The 19,748-nt window shown below is 37.3% G+C and overlaps 2 protein-coding genes across 3 annotated transcripts; one reads left to right on the forward strand and one right to left on the reverse strand.

The window, feature by feature from the left end:
- Positions 1 to 1,528: 1,528 nt before the first annotated feature.
- LOC146937098 (uncharacterized) lies at positions 1,529 to 3,944 on the reverse strand. The gene is made up of 2 exons (XM_085749336.1): positions 3,863 to 3,944; positions 1,529 to 2,252 (listed from the first exon to the last, which is right to left on the reverse strand). The coding sequence occupies exons 1-2, from the start codon at positions 3,942 to 3,944 to the stop codon at positions 1,618 to 1,620; spliced, it is 717 nt and encodes a 238-aa protein (XP_085605462.1). The 3' UTR covers positions 1,529 to 1,617.
- Positions 3,945 to 4,345: 401 nt separating this feature from the next.
- Positions 4,346 to 18,968, forward strand: LOC146937099 (formin-like protein 20). Of its 2 annotated transcripts, none has more exons than XR_015030840.1 (17): positions 4,346 to 4,929; positions 6,949 to 7,652; positions 7,730 to 7,951; positions 8,029 to 11,453; positions 11,576 to 11,705; positions 12,293 to 12,364; positions 12,742 to 12,840; positions 12,999 to 13,040; positions 13,667 to 13,757; positions 13,841 to 13,891; positions 13,967 to 14,048; positions 14,239 to 14,333; positions 14,415 to 14,486; positions 15,359 to 15,475; positions 17,028 to 17,096; positions 17,178 to 17,244; positions 17,919 to 18,968. XR_015030840.1 is itself a non-coding variant. In XM_085751556.1 (17 exons), exons 1-17 carry the CDS (start codon positions 4,857 to 4,859, stop codon positions 18,116 to 18,118), a joined length of 5,601 nt encoding a protein of 1,866 aa, XP_085607682.1. In that variant the 5' UTR covers positions 4,346 to 4,856; the 3' UTR covers positions 18,119 to 18,968. The 2 variants fall into 2 exon arrangements, 1 of the variants encoding a protein (XP_085607682.1); XM_085751556.1 differs by having other exon boundaries at positions 13,677 to 13,757.
- The last annotated feature ends 780 nt before the right edge of the window (positions 18,969 to 19,748 follow it).

Below are 19,748 nucleotides of genomic sequence, written 5' to 3' on the forward strand. Positions count from 1 at the left end.
ATATCAACATACAACTTCAACAGCAACTACAACAACAACATATGCGCCTAAAACAATTATGACACACTCCCCAACTTCGACATCAGATGATACATCGACATCAACAACGGAAATCAACAACATAGCATATATATAAATCAATTACATTCATCTCAAAGTCTAAAACATCCCCCAAAAGCAATTAAATTTTGATCAATAGAACATAAGTCAAATATCCATAAAACACCTCAACTAAATCCCTAACATTTAAGTTTGAAGTTGGGAAACCAACCATAAGTTTTTGGACTAACTTGGGATTAGTTATGCCAAGTTTTCTTTAGGTTTTCTGAAGACCCACATGGACTATTTTTATCATAACTCAAAATCTACAAGTCTTTTCCACCCCAAACCAAGGCCATTATAAAGCTAACTTAATTATCTACAACTTTCTTGTTTACATCAAAAGCCAATTCAAAACAGAAATGGGTGAAAAAGCACAAAAAACGCAGAAACCGAAGTTCTGTCAGCACGAAGAAACAGAACGTTGGCACGGCCCGTGCCATGCACGGCACGGCCGTGCTCGATTGACAGCACAGCTTTTTCCTTCGTTCTTTCCGTTTTCACCATTTCGCGCATAAAATTCAAACCGTTAAGCGGATTTCAGTGCCGTTTTCGCCTACACGCTCCTGACATTTCCCTCTATCATAATCTACAGAAACATTCAATTTTCCACCACTCAAAAAAATCGATTTCCCAACCTCCCATAATCACTTGTCTGTAGAACATTCAGACACCGACATTTTCAATCGAAAATCCCAATTTTCAAGCCCTAATTACCCAAAATACATTTCAACAGAAGTTTTCAGGTTCAATTAGGCAATACAGCAATCAAATAACATAGAAGCATGCATCAATAACACAATTCATCATATTATAGCAATTAACCTAAAACTTTCTAACCCTAATACCAAAACACCACAATCATCAAAAATCAGAATTATACATATTATTAGTGAAAGGAATCCCACCCTTACCTTATCTCAGCAAATTCTACAGCAAAAACGGTTGGATTCTCTCTTCCTAGCTCTTCTCCTAGCTTTCTCTTGGTTCTTCTCCTCTTTCTCTCCAAAAACCAGTTTTTCTAATGTTTGTACGTGAAAATGTTTCTATCTCTTTTTCTTTCTTTTACTCCCAAAAATATAACTCTTTTCTTTTCTCACTTAACTCCCTTAATTTCTATTTAATTTCTACTTAATTCCCATTAACCAAAAATAAATACTAATTCTACCTATTTCTATTTCTCCTATTATTTCCACAAATAATAAAACCACATTCATTTAAATAATACACAACTCCATGAATCATATAATAAAATAGCATCACACCATATATCACATAAGAATCATATAATATATATATTTCTCATAAAATCACATATATATAACAAATAAAGTCATATAAAATATTCACTCATCTACTAAAAATAATAGAATAAAAATGGGGCGTTACACCTACCCCCCTCTTTTAGTCGCCCCCCCTCCTCGCCATAACGGGCTTTCAGAACACGGTACCACAACCCCTCCTTATCAACCAACATCCTCCAACACCATTTGCCCAACAAAGATAAATTAAAAGCACCTACCCTCCTAACCCCCAACCCTCCATCCTCCTTTGGAGTGCAAATCGACTCCCAATTAATCCAAGCAATTTTTCTATTATCCTCACAACCCCCCAAAAAAAAATTTTAAAACAAGATTCAATAGAAGAAATTATACCTGCAGGGGCTTTGAAAAAGGAAAGAAAGTAAACCGGCAGAGAGGATAGCACAGCTTTGAGGAGTACCAGACGAGCTCCGAAAGATAGAAATCTATGATTCCACGACGACAGGCGCGAAGCAATGCGATCAACAACAGGTTTCCAAAAGGCAATTTTTCGAGAGTCCCCACCAATAGGCAAACCCAAATACACAAAAGGAATGATCCCCCTACGACAATTCATCACTGATGCCGCTTCAGACAACCATGAGTCAGAAATATTTACTCCCGTCAACATACTTTTATTGAAATTGACCTTAAGGCCCGAAATATTCTCAAACAATAGCAACACTGCTCGCATAGTACGCACGTTCTGCCAACTCTTTTCACCAATAATGAGTGTGTCATCTGCAAACTGCAAATGAGTCAAGCGAAGGTCTCCAATCTGTCCAACACGATACCCACTATACACATTCGCCCCCACAACAGCCTGCATAAGCACATTAAACCCTTCTGCAGCTAATAAAAAAAGAAAGCCATGCGTATGTCTGAAAGGTTAATATGAGTTTCTGGAAACTAGAAATAAACCGGAAAACGTTTTTGACAGTTCTCCGAAATTTTAGAAGGTCTAGCGAAGAATGAAATATATACCTTTTTCTTAGTTATTTAAATGAAACACATAGATATTTAACTATGAACTACTAAAATTGAGTCACTTGTTATCAATTACTAATACAATAAAAATAAAAATTAATAATTTTTAATCAGCATTGGGGTCATCATGTCCCTCTCTGTCAAGACTAGATTTTTTGGCGAGTTAAATGGGGACGAACCAACTAGAGGAGCAGACTCAAAATCTTACCTCAATCCGTCAAAAATGTTGGATCAACCAAGTCATCCTAATTGGTTTGACACGTTTTACCACCCTTAGTTTCCACCATTAGGTGCCACAGACACCATAAGTAATCTGATACTCCCTCCGGTCACATTTATAAGCAAAAATGTACTTTTTAGATTCATTGAATACATAATGTATTTGGTTTCTATATTTGACCAAATACATTAAGCATTGAATGAATCTAAAAAGTGCTTTTTTCTTATAAATGTGACCGGAAGGAATACCCACCTTGATGCTATCTTTAGATGAGTTTATTAAAAAAAAAACCAAATAAAAAGTGAAATGCATATGAACAATTAATATTTTTCACATTTACATCTTGTAAATATTATCCAAAGAATTGATTTATGGTTTAAGATGTTTTATTTGTAATATTGTATGAGTTATTGTGATAAGACATATATTTAATGACCGTGTGAAAAACAACCAATGATAATATTATATAATTAGATAATATCAAGATTTATTGTGTCATCTACTGATTATGACAATATATACAAATATTATGTCAAAAGAGACAGTATATGAAATATACAATTGATTTACAACTTGCATGGATATATAACTAATACTTTTCTATTTGACACATTTGCAACTAGAGAAACTGTGCAACTAGTATTGCATAAAAAAAAGGGCGTTGATATTGTGTCATTGATTATGACAAATATAACTTTTTTTTTCAAGAGGGATTATGACAATATATAAAACTATTATAGATTTCTATATTAAAAAAATAAAACTATTATAAATGAAAGGGTAGATGGTTTTATTTATGTTTTTGTTAAATTAAAGAACTTAATTTTTATTAAATGTAAAGAACTTTATTTATGTTTTTGTTGAGTCATTGATCTTTGTTGTTGTTGTAATTTATGAATATTATGTTTTGCTAAATGTAATTTTTGAAATTTATGAATATTATTTTTTTTTTAATAAATGTTATCTGTTCTGAACCGATTAGAAGACCAACCTCGTACTAACACGTGGACTATCCATACACCGCCTTAAGGCTCAACGCCGAAGAAACACACCAACATGCGTGCACCGCGTCGCTTCCAAGCACGCCTCCGCACGAGGATCACGCTACACGTGTCCTCTAACCGCTCCCTAATCACACGCTGCAAAACCAGGAGACGGTTATTTTCACATTCGCCTATATAAGGGTGACTTAGAGCATCCTTGCGCGCGATTATTCTTAAGGTTTGATTCACTTTTCAAAACACTTTCTACAAACTCTTTCTTAGTTCCATTACTGACTTGAACGTTGAAGTGCTAACGTGTCTGCAAACACTTTTCATCCCACCGCGAAGACCCATCGTCACCGTACCGGAGCACATTCCACCACTGTTGCCTCTCATCCATCCTCACCGGACAGATCATTACCCATGAATATATGTATAAACCCGTAGATATCTAAAAATATGTGGATTACTTGCTAAGCGGATATCCACACGGATATAAACAGGGCACATATTTCATATTTATCCAACATAACATACACAAATATCGCACTATCCACATTCATAAATATTCATTTACATTCCTACTTTAACTTATTAACCTTACCAAACAGAGCCTTGGTTTGATATCGATATTAGACTATGGTCTATGGGTAACCAAACTTCATTGATACCACTATGTACACCAAAGTAAATTCCAGAAGATGGTTTGTGCCACGTAGATTAAATTAGCACACATAATGGTGATGTGGCAAAACAGATTACTTTCTTTCTCTCTCTCTTTCTTTCTCTCTCAAGAAAATTGAATAAACGTATTATTGTCGGGAGTTTTATGTTTTTAGTTACGTTGTTGGTTGGTTGCAAATTATAGAGAGAAACAAAACAAAACGATAAAACAGACAAAGATGAATGAAACATTGAAAAACATAGAAACACAACTCTAAAATCTTATTATTCTTCTTCTTCTTCTTCACTTCTTCACTTCATTTTTCTTCCTTCTAATTCTCAATTTCGCAAATATCAAATTCGCACACTTTCCTTAATTGTTTTATTCTTATTAATTTCCTCATTAATTATCATTAATTGCAATTGTTATTGTAATTTTAATTGTAATTGTAATTGTAATTGTTGTTATAATGAACATTTTCCTATTCTATTGAATTCGGAGGCAATTTTTGAGATCTACAAAACGGTGCGTTTTGAATTAGGTAGTGGAAAATTGAGTTATTATCGTTTTGGATCCGATCAGGGAAGTAACAGCGCCATTGGATGGCGCTGTTCCGAAGATTCTTTTACCGGAAGCCGCCGGATCGTCTTCTTGAGATCTCTGAGAGAGTTTATGGTATGTTTTCTAAATCTTAACTTTTCAAATTTTTTATTTTGAATAAAAATGTGGGTTTTTTTTGGTTATTGAGCTGTTGAAAATTGAAGTTTTGAACAATGCTTATGATAATGTAATGTAACGTGTTGCTGTTTATGAAACACTTGACATAGACAGCAACACAGATACCAAACACAACACTGACACGGATACAAATGCATAACATAACACCATACTAATACTGACACGTAGACACCAATAGTAATAATTTGAGAGAATGGAAGTGGTTGAATGTAACCAGATACGTCGGTATTGTGTGAGTATCGTGCACAGTATTTACTATATAGGATACAATTAGCTTGAAAAATGTGGGATTGGGTTTAGGGTTTCTATTATTGAAGTTTTGAACAATTCTTATGATAGTGTAATGTGCTTCTGGTCATGAAACACGTGACACAAACATAGATACCAGACACAACATTGACACATTTACGGAAACCGAAAACGATATTGACATTGACACATGGACATCGTTAGTTTGAGATGTTGGTGGTATATACGATACTATTAGTTTGAAAAATGTGGAATTGGGTTTAGAGTAACTATTATTGAAGTTTTGAACAATGCTTGTGGTAGTGTAATGTGCTTCTGTTCATGAAACACGTGATACAACACAGATACTAGACATGACACTGACACATTTACGGATACGAAACACACGCTGACATTTACACGTGGAGACCGTTAGTAATAATTTGATACGAGCCCTGTATTTGAAGTCTGGGTGGTATATGGAATACTATTAGGTTAAATAATGTGAAATTGGGTTTAGTGTTGCTATTATTGATTTCTTCTGGTAATACTTCATGCTTTGTCAAGTTGACTAGTTTGGAATCAAGTGATTGGGCTCAAGTGGTTAACGAGCTCCGACGAATCGTTCAGGATAATTCGAGTTCGATGACTTGAGGAATAATTCTTGGCAATGCTGTACTTACCTTTTGACTAAACTCTGGCTGTCAGGGCCCCCCTTCCCCATGGAACTAGAGTGTTAACACCAAAAAAATTGACTAGCTTGGTGGTGTTATTATGTTTTTCTTGATTGATGATATTAACGTTTAGGAATTGGGTTTGGTCTTCTTTTCTAAGAAAAAAGTATTGGGTTTGGTTGTTCAAAGTGTTGAAAAATGTGAAACCAAGAGATGATGAAGTGGAGCTTAACAAGTGGTAGATTTTAAGTTCTCACTTGTCTGATGTCTCTTCTTTGGAGTGAAGATGAATGTAATGTACGTTTTACAAGTACGTTTAAGCTGAAAGGATTGTTTTTCCCTGTTTTGGTTTAGGGTTTTGTTGTTCATTAATGCTAAATTTTTATTAACTGAAAAAAACGTTTTAACAAAATGTGGAATGAGATACTGGAGGTTGAGGATTTTGGAGGAGAAATAGAAGTATTTAGGGTATGTTGGTGATTCATCAGTTGAGGATTGTGGGTTGAAAAACTAAGGAAGTGTTTTGAGTGAGACTGATTTATTTATGCTTTCGGGTATATTTGAATGAGGGTTTTGGAGGAAAAGGGACGTGAGGGAAAATTTTCCACTTTTAAATTAAGAGAGCTATTTAAAGATATTAACCTGGGATCGGGATACTAAGTTTCATGATTCTTTCATTTTTTAGAAAATTTATTAAGTTCCAAAATCTTTACATTGAATGAAATTTTTTCCCTCTTTACTTTCCCCGCCAAAAAGTTATTGAGTTACAAAATCCTTACTTGGAATGAAATATTAACACACCTTGTTTTATAGTTACTTTCGCTACATTGTAGTGAATATGGTAGTTGGCACCTCCTGCTCTTCTGATTCATGTATAAGCTTGGTCATCTTAAGCTGTTAAGCTTTTCTTTGAGAAGCTCATTTACATTGCATTCAGCATCTTCGGTTTCTTAACTACTTAATAATATGAAACCCAAATAATGAATTTGCGAATAAGTTTGAGTTCTTACTCTTGTAATTTGATAATATTTTACTGTTCTTCTATTTTATGTAGTTTTTGATTGCTGCTTCTCTACGGATGTCTTGGAAGAAGACGACTACAAAGTGTATATGGGGGGCATTGTAACTCAGCTACAAGATTACTTTCCAGATGCTTCATTCATGGTATTCAATTTCAGAGAAGGGGATAGGCGCACCCAAATTTCAGACATTTTATCTCTGTGTGATATGACAGTTATGGAGTACCCTCGGCAATACGAGGGCTGTCCACTTCTGCCTTTAGAGATGATTCATCACTTCCTTCGATCAAGTGAAAGCTGGCTGTCTTTGGAGGGGCAACAAAATGTGCTTTTGATGCACTGTGAAAGAGGGGGTTGGCCCGTGCTGGCGTTTATGCTAGCCGGTCTTTTATTGTACCGAAAACAATACAGTGGCGAGCTGAAGACTCTTGAAATGGTCTACAAGCAAGCGCCAAGAGAACTTCTCCAGCTTTTATCTCCTTTGAACCCACAACCTTCTCAATTAAGATATCTTCAGTATATTTCTAGGAGACATTTGGGTTCTGAGTGGCCTCCATCAGAAACTCCCTTATATTTGGATTGTTTAATTCTTAAAGTTCTTCCATTATTTGATGGTGGAAAAGGTTGCAGGCCTGTTGTACGTGTTTATGGTCCGGACCCTTCAAATCCTGCCAACAGAAGTTCTCAGCTTCTTTTCTCAACTTCAAAAACCCAAAAGCAAGTTCCCCACTACCTGCAGGTGATGTATTGTTATTCTATTCCTGCTGAATGTGAATTTATTTGATAGAATGTCTGCTTAAGAAATTTTAACCACAGGCAGAATGTATGCTCGTGAAAATTGATATTCCTTGTCGTGTTCAAGGGGATGTCGTTCTTGAGTGCATACATTTAAGTGAAGATTTGGTTCGTGAGGAGATGATGTTTAGAGTCATGTTTCATACTGCATTTGTACGGTCAAATAGTTTGGTGCTGGGCCGTGATGAAATAGATATTTTGTGGGATACAAAGGATCAGTTCTCCAAGAATTTTAAATCTGAGGTAAGTTATTGTTATTATTACGTCACAGTCATTTTCCAAGTCAGTAGACAATGATTACGTACTCATATCTGTATCAGGTGTATTTCTTGGATGCTGATGCTGTTATACCTAATCTACCCGCAGTCAATGTGAGTAGAGATGAAAATGAGACAGAAAGCGGTTCACCTGATGAATTCTATGAAGTGGAAGATTTCTTCATCAATGTCAATGATGGACCGGATTCTCCAGTTGTTCGTGACGATGCAGTAGATAGTGGAAACCATAAAGATGTCTGGAAAGAATATTCAGATCCTCCTGCTTCTCAGGATTCTTCTACACCAGATGATGGGATTCACCAACAGATTGGAAGGACAGATTCTGGTATTAATGAGGTGAAAGATATTACTGTTGATGATGTGAAATACAAGCTCGAAGAGCGTGTAGATTCAGATACTCATGCAGTGAAAGATATTGCTGTGGATGATGGAGACAATAAGTCAACTTCCACTGCAGTCACTTTTGATATGATGGAAACTCTGGATACACAGGAAGTCACTTTGGATGCAAATGATGAGTTGACAGTTATGCAAAACAATTATGACGACGGCAACAACGCAACACTAAAAGAATTAGAACCTGAGGATGGACAGCAGAAACACGATCTTGCCAGATCAATATCTGTTGAAGAAAAACAACTTCCTTTAAACTCAAATCCAGTGGGAGATGTAGTTGCAGAAAAGGAAAAGACTGAACAGCAAGAACCACAGGGATTTCATGCAAAGCAAGCAAAGGAAAATGCAACAACTAGGGGGATACCTTCTACGAAAGGTTCTTATAATGAATCAATGCATGTTTTATATCCACCAACAAGGCACAGTACTTCACCTGATGCTCTGGCAAATGCTACCTCTCCAAGGGGGAAAATGACTAATGCCAAAGGAAGACTTGGTTCTAGTTTTCATGTCAACGAAGCGGTTGATTCTATGGAAACGACAAATGACCTGAAAAGTTGTAACAGGGACAATTCAGAATCTTCAGAAAGCATTGGGGAAATAGACTCAAACGCCCAACTATCATCATTAATGCCAATTACAGAGTCATGTCATCAGTCAACTACTCCAGCATCACAGTTTAGCACTGATCAAGTGCTACAACCTCACCCTCCTCCTCCCCCTCCACCCCCACCTCCACGGATATCTCCATCTTCTTCCCTGGATGGTAAAGTGTCTACAATACCACAACCTCCGCCGCAACCACCTCCACCACCACCACATGCTTTGCCAATTTTTTATAAGAACAATGTAGAAATGGACTTACAAGCTGCAACTCCTCCAACCCCTCCACCACCACTTCCGCCTCCATTTTTTGGGCAAAATAGTGGGGGGTCATTTCCTCTTTCTAGTCATTGGATGCCCATTTATTCATCAATTGCTGTAGTTGCAAAAAATAGTGGAACTTTACCTCCTTCAACTCCTATAGTAGGAAGTGAAATTGCATCACAAGTTTCTAAATTAGTTGGTGCAGTCTCCCTTTCCTATCCTTCTTCACCACCACCACCACCACCACCTCTACCTCCAAAATATGCAGTTAAATCCATTCCTCCTTCACCACTACCACCACCACCACCACCACCACCTCTACCCCCAAAATATGCAGCTAAATCTATTCCTCCTCCACCACCTCCCCCGCCTCCTTTGTCTTATTTGGATAGAGCTCCTCTCGTTCCTCCTTCAACACCAACATCACTTCACACTCCACCCCTGCCACCTTTAAGTAAATCTCCACCTTCACCACCATTGCCTCATCCTGTTGTATATCCAAATTCAACATCTCCACCTTCATCTTCTTTTACTAGAGCCCCACCACCGCCTCCTCCACTTCCACCGTCTTTATGTATAGTTCCATCACCTCCACCTCCACCTCTTCCTCCTTCAAGTGGAGCAAGACCTCCACCATCACCACCACCTCTTCCTCCATCAAGTAGAGAACCTCGACCACCATCACCTCATCCAATGTCTAAGGCCCAACCCCGACCTCCACCTCCACCACCTCCACCCCCACCTCTTCCTCTATCAAGTGCAGCACCTCCACCGCCACCTCCTCCTTCGTTGTCTAAAGCCCCACCATCCCCACCTCCAGCATTCTACGAAACTCCATCACCACCACCTCTTCCTGCATTAAGTCGAGCACCTCCTCCTCCTCGTCCGACACCACCACCACCACCTCCTTCAATGTCTTCGACCCCACCACACCCACCTCCACCACCACCACCACCACCTCCTCCATCGTTCTACCAAACTCCATCACCACCACCACTTCCAGCATCAAGTCGAGCACCTCCTCCACCACCACCACCACCTCCATCATTCTACAAAACTCTATCACCACCACCTCTTCCTGCATCAAATCGAGCACCTCCTCCTCCTCCTCCACCACCACCCGCACCACCTCCTTTAATATCTACGGCCCCACCACACCCACCACCACCATATCTTCCGTCATTAATTGGAGCAGCTCAACCACCACCACCACCTTCAATGTCTAAGGTCCCACCACCTCCACCTCCACCGTTCTATGCATCTCCACCATCACCACCACCATATCTTCTTGCATCACATGGAGCACCTCCACCACCACCACCACCTCCTTCAATGTCTAAGGCCGCACCACCACCACCACCACCACCACCATCATCATATCTTCCTGCATCAACTAGAGCACCTCCACCACCACCACCACCACCTCCTTCAATGTCTAAGGCCCCACCACCCCCACCTCCACCATTCTATGGAGCTCCACCACCACCACCATCATATCTTTCTGCATCAAGTGGAGCACCTCTACCACCACCACCACCACCTCCTCCTTCAATGCCACCCCCACCTCCACCATTCCATAGAGCTCCAGTGCCACCTCCACTATATATTCCTGCATCAAGTGGAGCACCTCCACCACCACCACCACCTCCTTCAATGTCTAAGGCACCGTCCCCACCACCCCCACCCTTTTATGGAGCTCCACCACCACCTGCAACGCATGCAACACGAGCACCACCTCCTCCTCCACCTCCGGGTAGTCAAGGCCCACCTCCTCCTCCACTTCCAGGTTTTGGAGGCCCACCTCCTCCGCCTCCTCCAGGTGGTCGAGGCCCACCTCCTCCTCCACTTCCAGGTTTTGGAGGCCCACCTCCTCCGCCTCCTCCAGGTGGTCGAGGCCCACCACCTCCACCACCTCCAGGTGGACAAGGCCCACCTCCTCCACCACCTCCAGGTGGTCGAGGCCTAGCTCCACCACCTCCTCCTGGAGCTCGGGCACCTGGTGCTCCTGCACCTCCAAGAGCGCCAGGTGGTGCACCTCCACCACCAGGGGCAGATCCAAGAGGTAGAGGGCGTGGACTTGCACGTCCTACTGGTCCAGTGACACCTCGACGATCCTCCTTAAAGCCTCTTCATTGGAGTAAGGTAACAAGGGCATTGAAAGGAAGTTTATGGGAAGAATTACAAAGACATGGAGAATCTCAAAGGTAATTTGATGTCTATTAATGCAAGATTTTGTTGAATCTTTTCAATTTTTTATCATGAAGCACATCATCCATGCTTTCAATATCCTTCTGGTTGTAATGATCGGTTTTACAATCTATCTTAGTGGACAAGAGTTTGACGTTTCAGAGTTAGAGAAGCTTTTTGCTGCAAATGTTCCGAAACCTGCTGCTTCTGGTGGTAAATCTGGAGGGCAGAGCAAATCTGCAGGATCTAAAAATGAAAAAATCACCTTGGTATTTTCTGTACATTCTGGTGATATGCTTTTTGAAATATTCATTGTGAGATATGCTTTGATGGTTGAACCTGTTCTTTCCTTTTGGAATTGTAGTTCACCATGATTTGTATTTATACTTACCAACAAAAGTTGCTCTGTATAAGGTTTTCTTCATATTAAAGTTTGAATTTAATACCACTGTTTTGAATGCCTTGTAATTTGTTCATAAAATAAGTTATGTTGACTTTGATCTGACTTGAGGGATTAGGTATTTGCCTCTGATTGTGAAGGAAACAAATGTTCACTTTTCTTTAGTTTTATTATGCCTAGAAAAATATTGAGCATTCCTCAGTCCATAAACTGTTGAACTTGGACGACTTTATTGAATTAATCTCTTGGAAATTATATTTTAATGTTTTCGTTTGTTCATTGTTGTCTCTTCTATGTTGTGGGGATTATTAAAACTTAGATAATACAAATGTGCACAAAGGTGCATATATTTTCTTGTTGCTGCAAATCTACATTCTCAACCCATTGACTTGATATTTGTTTGCTAATTCCCAAGTATTTGATAAATAATTTGTTTATCTGTATGCTTAATTATAGGTTGACCTAAGGAGAGCCTATAATACTGAAATTATGCTTACAAAGGTTAAGATGCCACTTCCTGATATGATGGTAAGTTGGCACTTTGAAACCGTTTAGAAACGCTTGGATATAAATGGTCACCTTGAGGGGGATCAGTGTGTATGAAATACAAAATAGAGATATATCATAAAGACATGAATCAATTTATACAAAGATTTACAATTTTCTCATTTCCACAATTACATGATACTGTACAAAGTACAATCATTCTATTTACATTCTTTCTAACATGCCTTTTTGAAAACTTGCTTTATGGAAAACATACAATGATATTGTTTCCATAATAGGCCTTTCTGTTGTTCTTGTTGAATTCACATGATTCTCAAAATAACTATCAAATTTCTCAAATCTCCACCTATATCCTTTTCAATTTTCCAACTTAATATTTTGAAATTAATATTTATCAGGCGGCAGTACTGGCTTTGGATGACTCGGTATTAGATTCTGATCAGGTGGAAAATCTTATTAAGTTTTGTCCTACCAAAGAGGAAATGGATCTTTTGAAGGTGAAGCTTATGAACTTATACTTGATTCTTATTTCTTGTTTTGGCGATTAAGTCTTCTCATTTCTGTCATCTGCTGTTACTAGGAGTTGCATGCTTTTACTTTGATTTGTTTTTGTTTTTCTATCTAAATTGTGTTCATCTTGATTATGATTATTTAGGCATATACCGGTGACAAGGAGAATTTGGGAAAGTGTGAACAGGTCTGTGATTGATTTCTTTTGACCAAAGTATTGTGGTAATTGTACAAAGTTTCAGCATATAGAACCTATATGTGATTCCTTTTTTGACATATCTATAGCTGATTCATGTGTTGGTGCTTTCAAATTTGTGCGAAGGGTGATTGGGCTGTTCAGAAAGTACAGTTTTCATAGACTGTGTTAATGATATGATAATCTACTGAACTCTGATTTAAGAATAAATTTAAAATAGTGAAGATAAAACTATCTGGTGCTGCTGATTGTTTGGAAATCACCGCTAACATTAAATTCTTTAAGTGCGGTGAAAAGTACGAAGATATTAGGTAGCCTTCTACCATTAGATAGGAATAAATTCATTGTGAGAAACCGATTGTCTGAATGCAAATTGAAGCTTAATAATTGAGAATACTTGTTATAAATTGTCAGCTTTACATAAATGAATCAAGTTCATGAAAAAGGAAATTCATAGGTCATGTGACATGATAACAGTTTTGGCTGATGCCTGGTGACATGTGGAAGAAAAAGTTGTTTTACTCTTAGTATGTAGACATTGTATTATAAATAAATCATTTTGATCTTTGTTAAGTCAATAACCTCTTTGTTAGTAATGACGTTCTTATATACATTAGTAATTTTCAGTTCTTTATGGAGCTGATGAAAGTGCCACGAGTGGAGTCTAAATTGAGAGTATTCTGTTTCAAGATTCAATTTCTGTCTCAGGTTTGCTGCTGTCTGTAATAATTTTCTAAATTTATTGTGGATTTGGTTTCTTGCTATCCTTATAACTGTTCCACTCTCTGCAGATTACAGAGTTTAATAAGAATTTAAAGTTAGTGAACTCTGCATGTGAAGAGGTACTTTGCTTATGAATCTAATAAACATTTTGTTGATTGTATCTTTCTGACCTTGTGCATCTTGTCTTCTTATAGGTCCGAAATTCACACAAACTAAAGGAGATTATGAAGAAAATTCTTTATTTGGGTAATACATTGAATCAAGGAACAGCAAGGGGTATGTCTTTTTGTAATGGAAGTGTCTTTCTCCTCTATAATTTTTTCAATGTAGGAAACAGATATAGTGCTAGCTCTCTCTTAAACATTTAGATAGTCTTTCACCTTTTATCCTTTTAGCAGACAAACTTGTGTGTTTTTGTTACATATGATATAGTATAATTGATGTGAAATGTTTCCACTTTCTACAGGATCTGCTGTTGGATTCAAGTTGGATAGCCTTTCAAAGCTCACTGAGACTCGTGCTTCTAACAGTAAAATGACACTGATGCATTATCTTTGCAAGGTACAAGTCTTAGTTACAATAAATGAAGATATTATGTCTTGGCATACCATTCTAATTTGTCTTTTTCATTTTGAACTTCAGGTCCTAGCTGAAAAGTCTCCTGCACTCCTTGATTTTCACCGTGACCTAGTTAGCGTAGAAAATGCCTCTAAGGTAGCGATTTATTTTTGGCACTTCATGTCCAATAAATTAAGGTCAACTTCACCTTGCTACCATGATTTACTGGTGGGATTTCCCTTTTCAAAACAAAGTCTTTAAAAGTTTCTAAAATGGTGCGCCTGTCGTTCATATCAAGGTTTAACTCCTCATAGGTTGGGAAGCACATGCTTAGAATATCACTCATGAAATTACCATATGGAAATGAAAGAAGAGAGATTGAATTGTATTTACAATAAATTTTGCAAATGATATCTCTTTTGCAAAACTCACAATTTAAGCCAATTTCAAATTGGAGAGACAAGCGGCCTAAGTTTTCACGCATTGTCTGATAGAACACAAACGATGGAACTTACTCGTAGATGTTAAAAAATATTTAAAAAAAACATATGACATTCTCAGGTTTTGGGCCTAACATAATCCCACTAAGCCGATTGTAAGGTGATGGATGTCTATAACTGCTGTTAGTCCAAATCACTATATTGTGTAAGACTCAACAGCCCCTCTTAGAAATCGTGGTTGGGCCTAACACAGCCCCACAAAACCTAATGGATCCAAGATAGACTCTGATACCATCTTAGAATTTGCATTGGCCCTAACTTTGGGTACATGATTCTGCACACTTATATTGTCTGTACTTAGCCCATTGTCAACTAATGTGAGACTTTCACAACTACAATCTCCCCGTCACAAATTTGTCTTGCAAAGCTGAGTAAGCTTTGTAAGCTTTTATTAAGCACTATCTATAGCCAGTAGTCAATGGAAATTTACATTGTTATCCAAAAGAAATTGCTGTTGGGACTGACTAAATTTCAGTATTAGTTCATGAGATGGCAATAAATATTAATTGTTCATTTCCGATTTTGCAGATACAATTGAAGTCATTAGCAGAAGAAATGCAGGCAATTACCAAGGGACTAGAAAAAGTAAACCAGGAGCTTGCTGCATGTGAAAAAGATGGCCCAGTGTCTGAAGTGTTCCGTAAGGTGTTCAGCATTTTTGTGTTTCTCTATTGATTCTTTATTATTATATCATGAAAAAGGCATAATATAGTGCAAAGAAATTTCTGTGTCTAAACTTAATTCATAATACGTGCTTTTCTGTACCATGAAGTCTGACATTGTAATTATTGCTATGACTATCATAATTAATTATTTCAAGTTTACAGTGGGAGTTCTAGTTTAGATCTGTGGATTAAGGGTCCCGCAGATTTTTTTTTCTTAATTGATATCTTCATTGTACTTGACAATTTTGGATGCAATTTTTCTGTCTGAATCTTTTAATTTGTAAAATGAGATTTAAACCTAGATTATTGTGAAATGTCAAGCCAATGGCCAATACAATTCTTTTTAATACCTCTTTCCCCTCAAGTAAGGGATGGTATCGTTGTTCCAAGAACCACACTAAACCTAGAGAATAAATAAAATAGGAGATAAACTCCTCCTTGCATTCAAGCACAATACTTGCTTGCCCATGCCTTTTCCAAAATATTTCATACCCCTTACGTTCCCCTTTATAATCACCTTTTCTTCATTACAAAGTCACACTACCCAATACTCCACTGTCACTTGACATTGCCTTCAGTTACTCTTGTGAGCAAGTATTTTCACTATTTCCGATTGTACCCTCCTAATAACCATGAGTCTAACTTATAAAAGCAGCTTTATGTTCTTTCAAATTTTCAACTATGATGGGTAGAGATGTCTTTGGTCTATTTGGTTGAGATGGCAAGCTCACACCATCACGCACTACTCCTTTTGCAGTCTCCTGCAATCTTGTTGAGGCAATACACTTGTTTATGGCTTTTTGCTTCTTTGTCTGTTGCCTAATGGAGTTGAATTTTCTGAAATCTTATCCTTCCCCAAGGTTGACTTTTCCCATTTTTCTGTCAAAACAAATTCAGTAGCTGATTCTGAGTTAGATTCTTAATTCTTACGGTGGCTTATTGACGCCATTGGCTCTAAGTGCGTTCATCCTTCTAATTCTGAACACTTGGCACCTGTAAATACTTTTTTACCTTCTTCCCTAAAATTATTATGTGCATGTGAAGAACTGTTGCTATTGGCCCTCTGTAAGTTATTAAGCATGTCTGGAACGAACTCACCAAAAGCTCAAGATATTGAGCACCGTTGCTAGTACTTAGCTTGTCCCCTTACATGAGTCCTAAGGGCTTGAATTCAACTTTATTAAAATATGTGACTGGCAAGGATCAACCTCAAAAGTTGACTTGACCATAGAGGCTGCAATACGATTTCACGAACTTCATCTCCTAATGCTTATTAAGTGAAGGGACATGAATACTTTCTATATTTCATCTTAGACAAATTATTTGTGATGACACAATATGTCAGCCTCTGCTAATGTAGTCTTGTATAAACATTGACCATGTGTAGAAACAGCATTAAGGAGTGCTTTAATTTTTTTAGAAGTTAACAAGTTTTTCATCAAATTGCATCCATGAAGCTTATCCTGGCATATATGGTTTGTCACCTGGTTTGTATTTTCTGTGCATTTAACTTACCTTTTTCTTTTTTTCAGACGTTGCAAGATTTCGTTGATGGAGCCAAGTCTCAGGTGGAATCTGTTTCACAGCTATTTGAAGAAGTGGTAATAAGCTTAACCATCGTTTTTGGTAGATTATGCACAGGTATAAAGGGATATAAAGAGTTATTATTTGTCTATGGACAGGGTAAAAGTGCAGATGCACTTGCACATTATTTCGGTGAGGATCCTAAGCGTGTTCCATTTGAGCTAGGTAGGTTGATCATTATAACTTTATTTATATAGGTTTACCATCATTATTACTTTCTTGTTGTTGTTATGTATCACATATTTCCATTGTCTTTCCATTGATGACATCAATTTTCCAGCTTATAATTCATCTAAATGATGTTTTGGAGAAAATGCATTTTACTGGCCTTTTTATTTTGTTACAGTTCTGGTTGGAAACAAGTATTATTATTTTTTTTCAAAATTAGGCTAATTTGGTATTTTGTTTCAATTGGCTATTAGTTTCGTAAGTAGATTCTCTTTGTACGCATTATTGTGTTCTTAATGGAATCTGCTATGAGCTACAAAAACCTCTTTTTGTATGATAGTTACAAGTCACTGAAAATTGAAAGAAATGACTGTCCTTGGATTATATTCTAAGCAGAAAAGGATGAAATAAAGGATTATGATGACAGAAAAGAAAGGGGTGAGGGAGAAAATAGTTTAAGGAATAATAATAATAATGATAATGATGATGACGACGATGATGATAATAATAATAATAATAATAATAATAATAATAATAATAATAATAATAATAATAATAATAATAAAAATAATAATAATTATAATAATAAGAGAAAGGGAAGGAATAATAATCTGATATCTGTTTTGCAATGCTCAAGTTAACTTCTTACCTTTTCGTTTTCTTAATTGCAGTTACTGCAACTATCTTAAATTTTATAAGGTTGTTTCTCAAAGCACATGAAGAAAATATCAAAATAGCAGAGATGGAGAAGAAGAAAGCTGAGAAAGAGGCTGAAATGGAGAAGAAAGCTGAGAAAGAGGCTGGAATGGAGAAGGGTAAAGGAAGTAAGTTGAGAAGGAAGAGTGGAAAAGATGACAAAGAAGAAAGCTGAGGAAGAAGCTGAAATGGAGAAGGATAAGGACATTGACTTGACAAGGAAGAGTGCAGAAGAGATAATTGAAGATCGGGATTGTTCACTCGTTTGCACTGACATCAATCGCAGCCGAAGAGCAAAGATCCACTCGCGGGTATTAAGTGGACTGCTTTTGTGATTGAATTAAACTCCCTTTCCAAGATGATGGTGTGATGATTAGCCTCTCGAGGTCATTTAATGCGGCAGGATTGGGAATTCTTGCCACATGCTGATCTTTGTACATACAAAAGGCTTAGGAGATGATTCTTTGATGGCATGTTGCGGAATAAATCACAGCGAAATATTCTGGAATGGCCAAATTTAAACCCAGCATGGATGCCTACTGAGAATGCTTGAGAATCTATCTGCATCTAATGCTTGCTATGAAGACAATGGATCTGATTCTTCAATTCAACAAGAAATTTTGAAGTGGGACACGTCTTCTATTCCAATAGAACTCGCATTGGCGTTCATCATTCATTGGCATATTTTTCCAGCTCCAGAGCACATGTTTTTCGATTGTAAAGCACCGGAGTCCGACAGTAGTACCATCTAACCTTGTACAAAGTTCTAACCCTCTTCTTTTAGGATCCAATTCTTTCTCATGTAACATATAAATTAGTTTCTCTTTTTCATTATTAATAGAGATTTTTGTAGGATTAGTCCCCAAACAGGTTTTGTATAGTTATCAGGTTGAGAAAAGAATTAGGAATCAGGTCTCTTTAGTGTAGCTATAGGTGAACAACAACAGGTTGAAATAGAAATCCTAGCTTACATTTATCTTTAAAATGCAATACACGATAGTGAAGTGTAAAAGCTTCTTGTTTCATTCACTTTTGCCAAATCTAGCAAATGAAATTTAGCACACTGGACTCTTTACACACATTTTGGTTGTCGAAAGATACATTGCAGATTCAAATGTGTAGTGTAGTTATTTGACGGTGCCATCGTCGAGGTACCTCACTTGTTGCATCTTTATTTGCACTTGATAGACATTTTCAGCTCTAATTGTTTACTGTCATTGAACATTGATTGTTTAAAGTTATAATTATTGTTTGCTTGAGTGATTATAGTTCAAAAGGTTACCTGATTTATTAAAGCCATGTGGTTGACACAGTGAAAGCATGTTTGACAATATTTTGTGACAGGTCATTGATTTGATTTTTAAGAAAATTAAGTCTTTCGAGAGGTTTTATCCTTGTTTTGGTGGCCTCAAATAAGAAAGCCTCCTCATATTGTCGTTTATTTCATAAAAGAATGAGTTCCATAGACTAGAGTTTATACATCACATATACTAATAATAGCAACATTGTATCATCCATCATCCATTGATTTTGACCTGTAGATTGTTAGATGCACTCTGAAAGGGAATTGATAGCTATGTGTCACTAATGTTTCAGATTGAAGGCGTGTCCAATGTATGACATTTATCAATGTATGACATATCAATGTCTGACACGGACATGACACTAACACGAGCAGTTACATTCTATTTTTTCAAATCATTATTATAAGTGTTGATGTGTCAGTGTCATATAAGTGTTGTTTTTGTGTCATTGTTTGATAGATTGAGAGGCTTGAGCTAATGCAGAATGAACTTGTTATTCAT

This window comes from Medicago sativa, chromosome 3, assembly GCF_051527215.1.
Source record: "Medicago sativa cultivar Bolivia chromosome 3, Bolivia_mono, whole genome shotgun sequence".
Classification (NCBI taxonomy): domain Eukaryota; kingdom Viridiplantae; phylum Streptophyta; class Magnoliopsida; order Fabales; family Fabaceae; genus Medicago; species Medicago sativa.

Bases quoted from the DNA above. Each gene is read 5' to 3' on its own strand.
- LOC146937098 (XM_085749336.1), bottom strand. From the start codon at position 3,944: ATGGGTCTTCGCGGTGGGATGAAAAGTGTTTGCAGACACGTTAGCACT. The intron at 2,253-3,862 runs GTTTGTAGAAAG...TTTTTTTATTAG, and splicing joins AGTAATGGAACTAAGAAAGA to CTGCAGAAGGGTTTAATGTG.
- LOC146937099 (XM_085751556.1), top strand. From the start codon at position 4,857: ATGGCGCTGTTCCGAAGATTCTTTTACCGGAAGCCGCCGGATCGTCTT. The intron at 11,454-11,575 runs GTAATTTGATGT...AATCTATCTTAG, and splicing joins AGACATGGAGAATCTCAAAG to TGGACAAGAGTTTGACGTTT. The intron at 17,097-17,177 runs GTAATAAGCTTA...GTCTATGGACAG, and splicing joins CACAGCTATTTGAAGAAGTG to GGTAAAAGTGCAGATGCACT.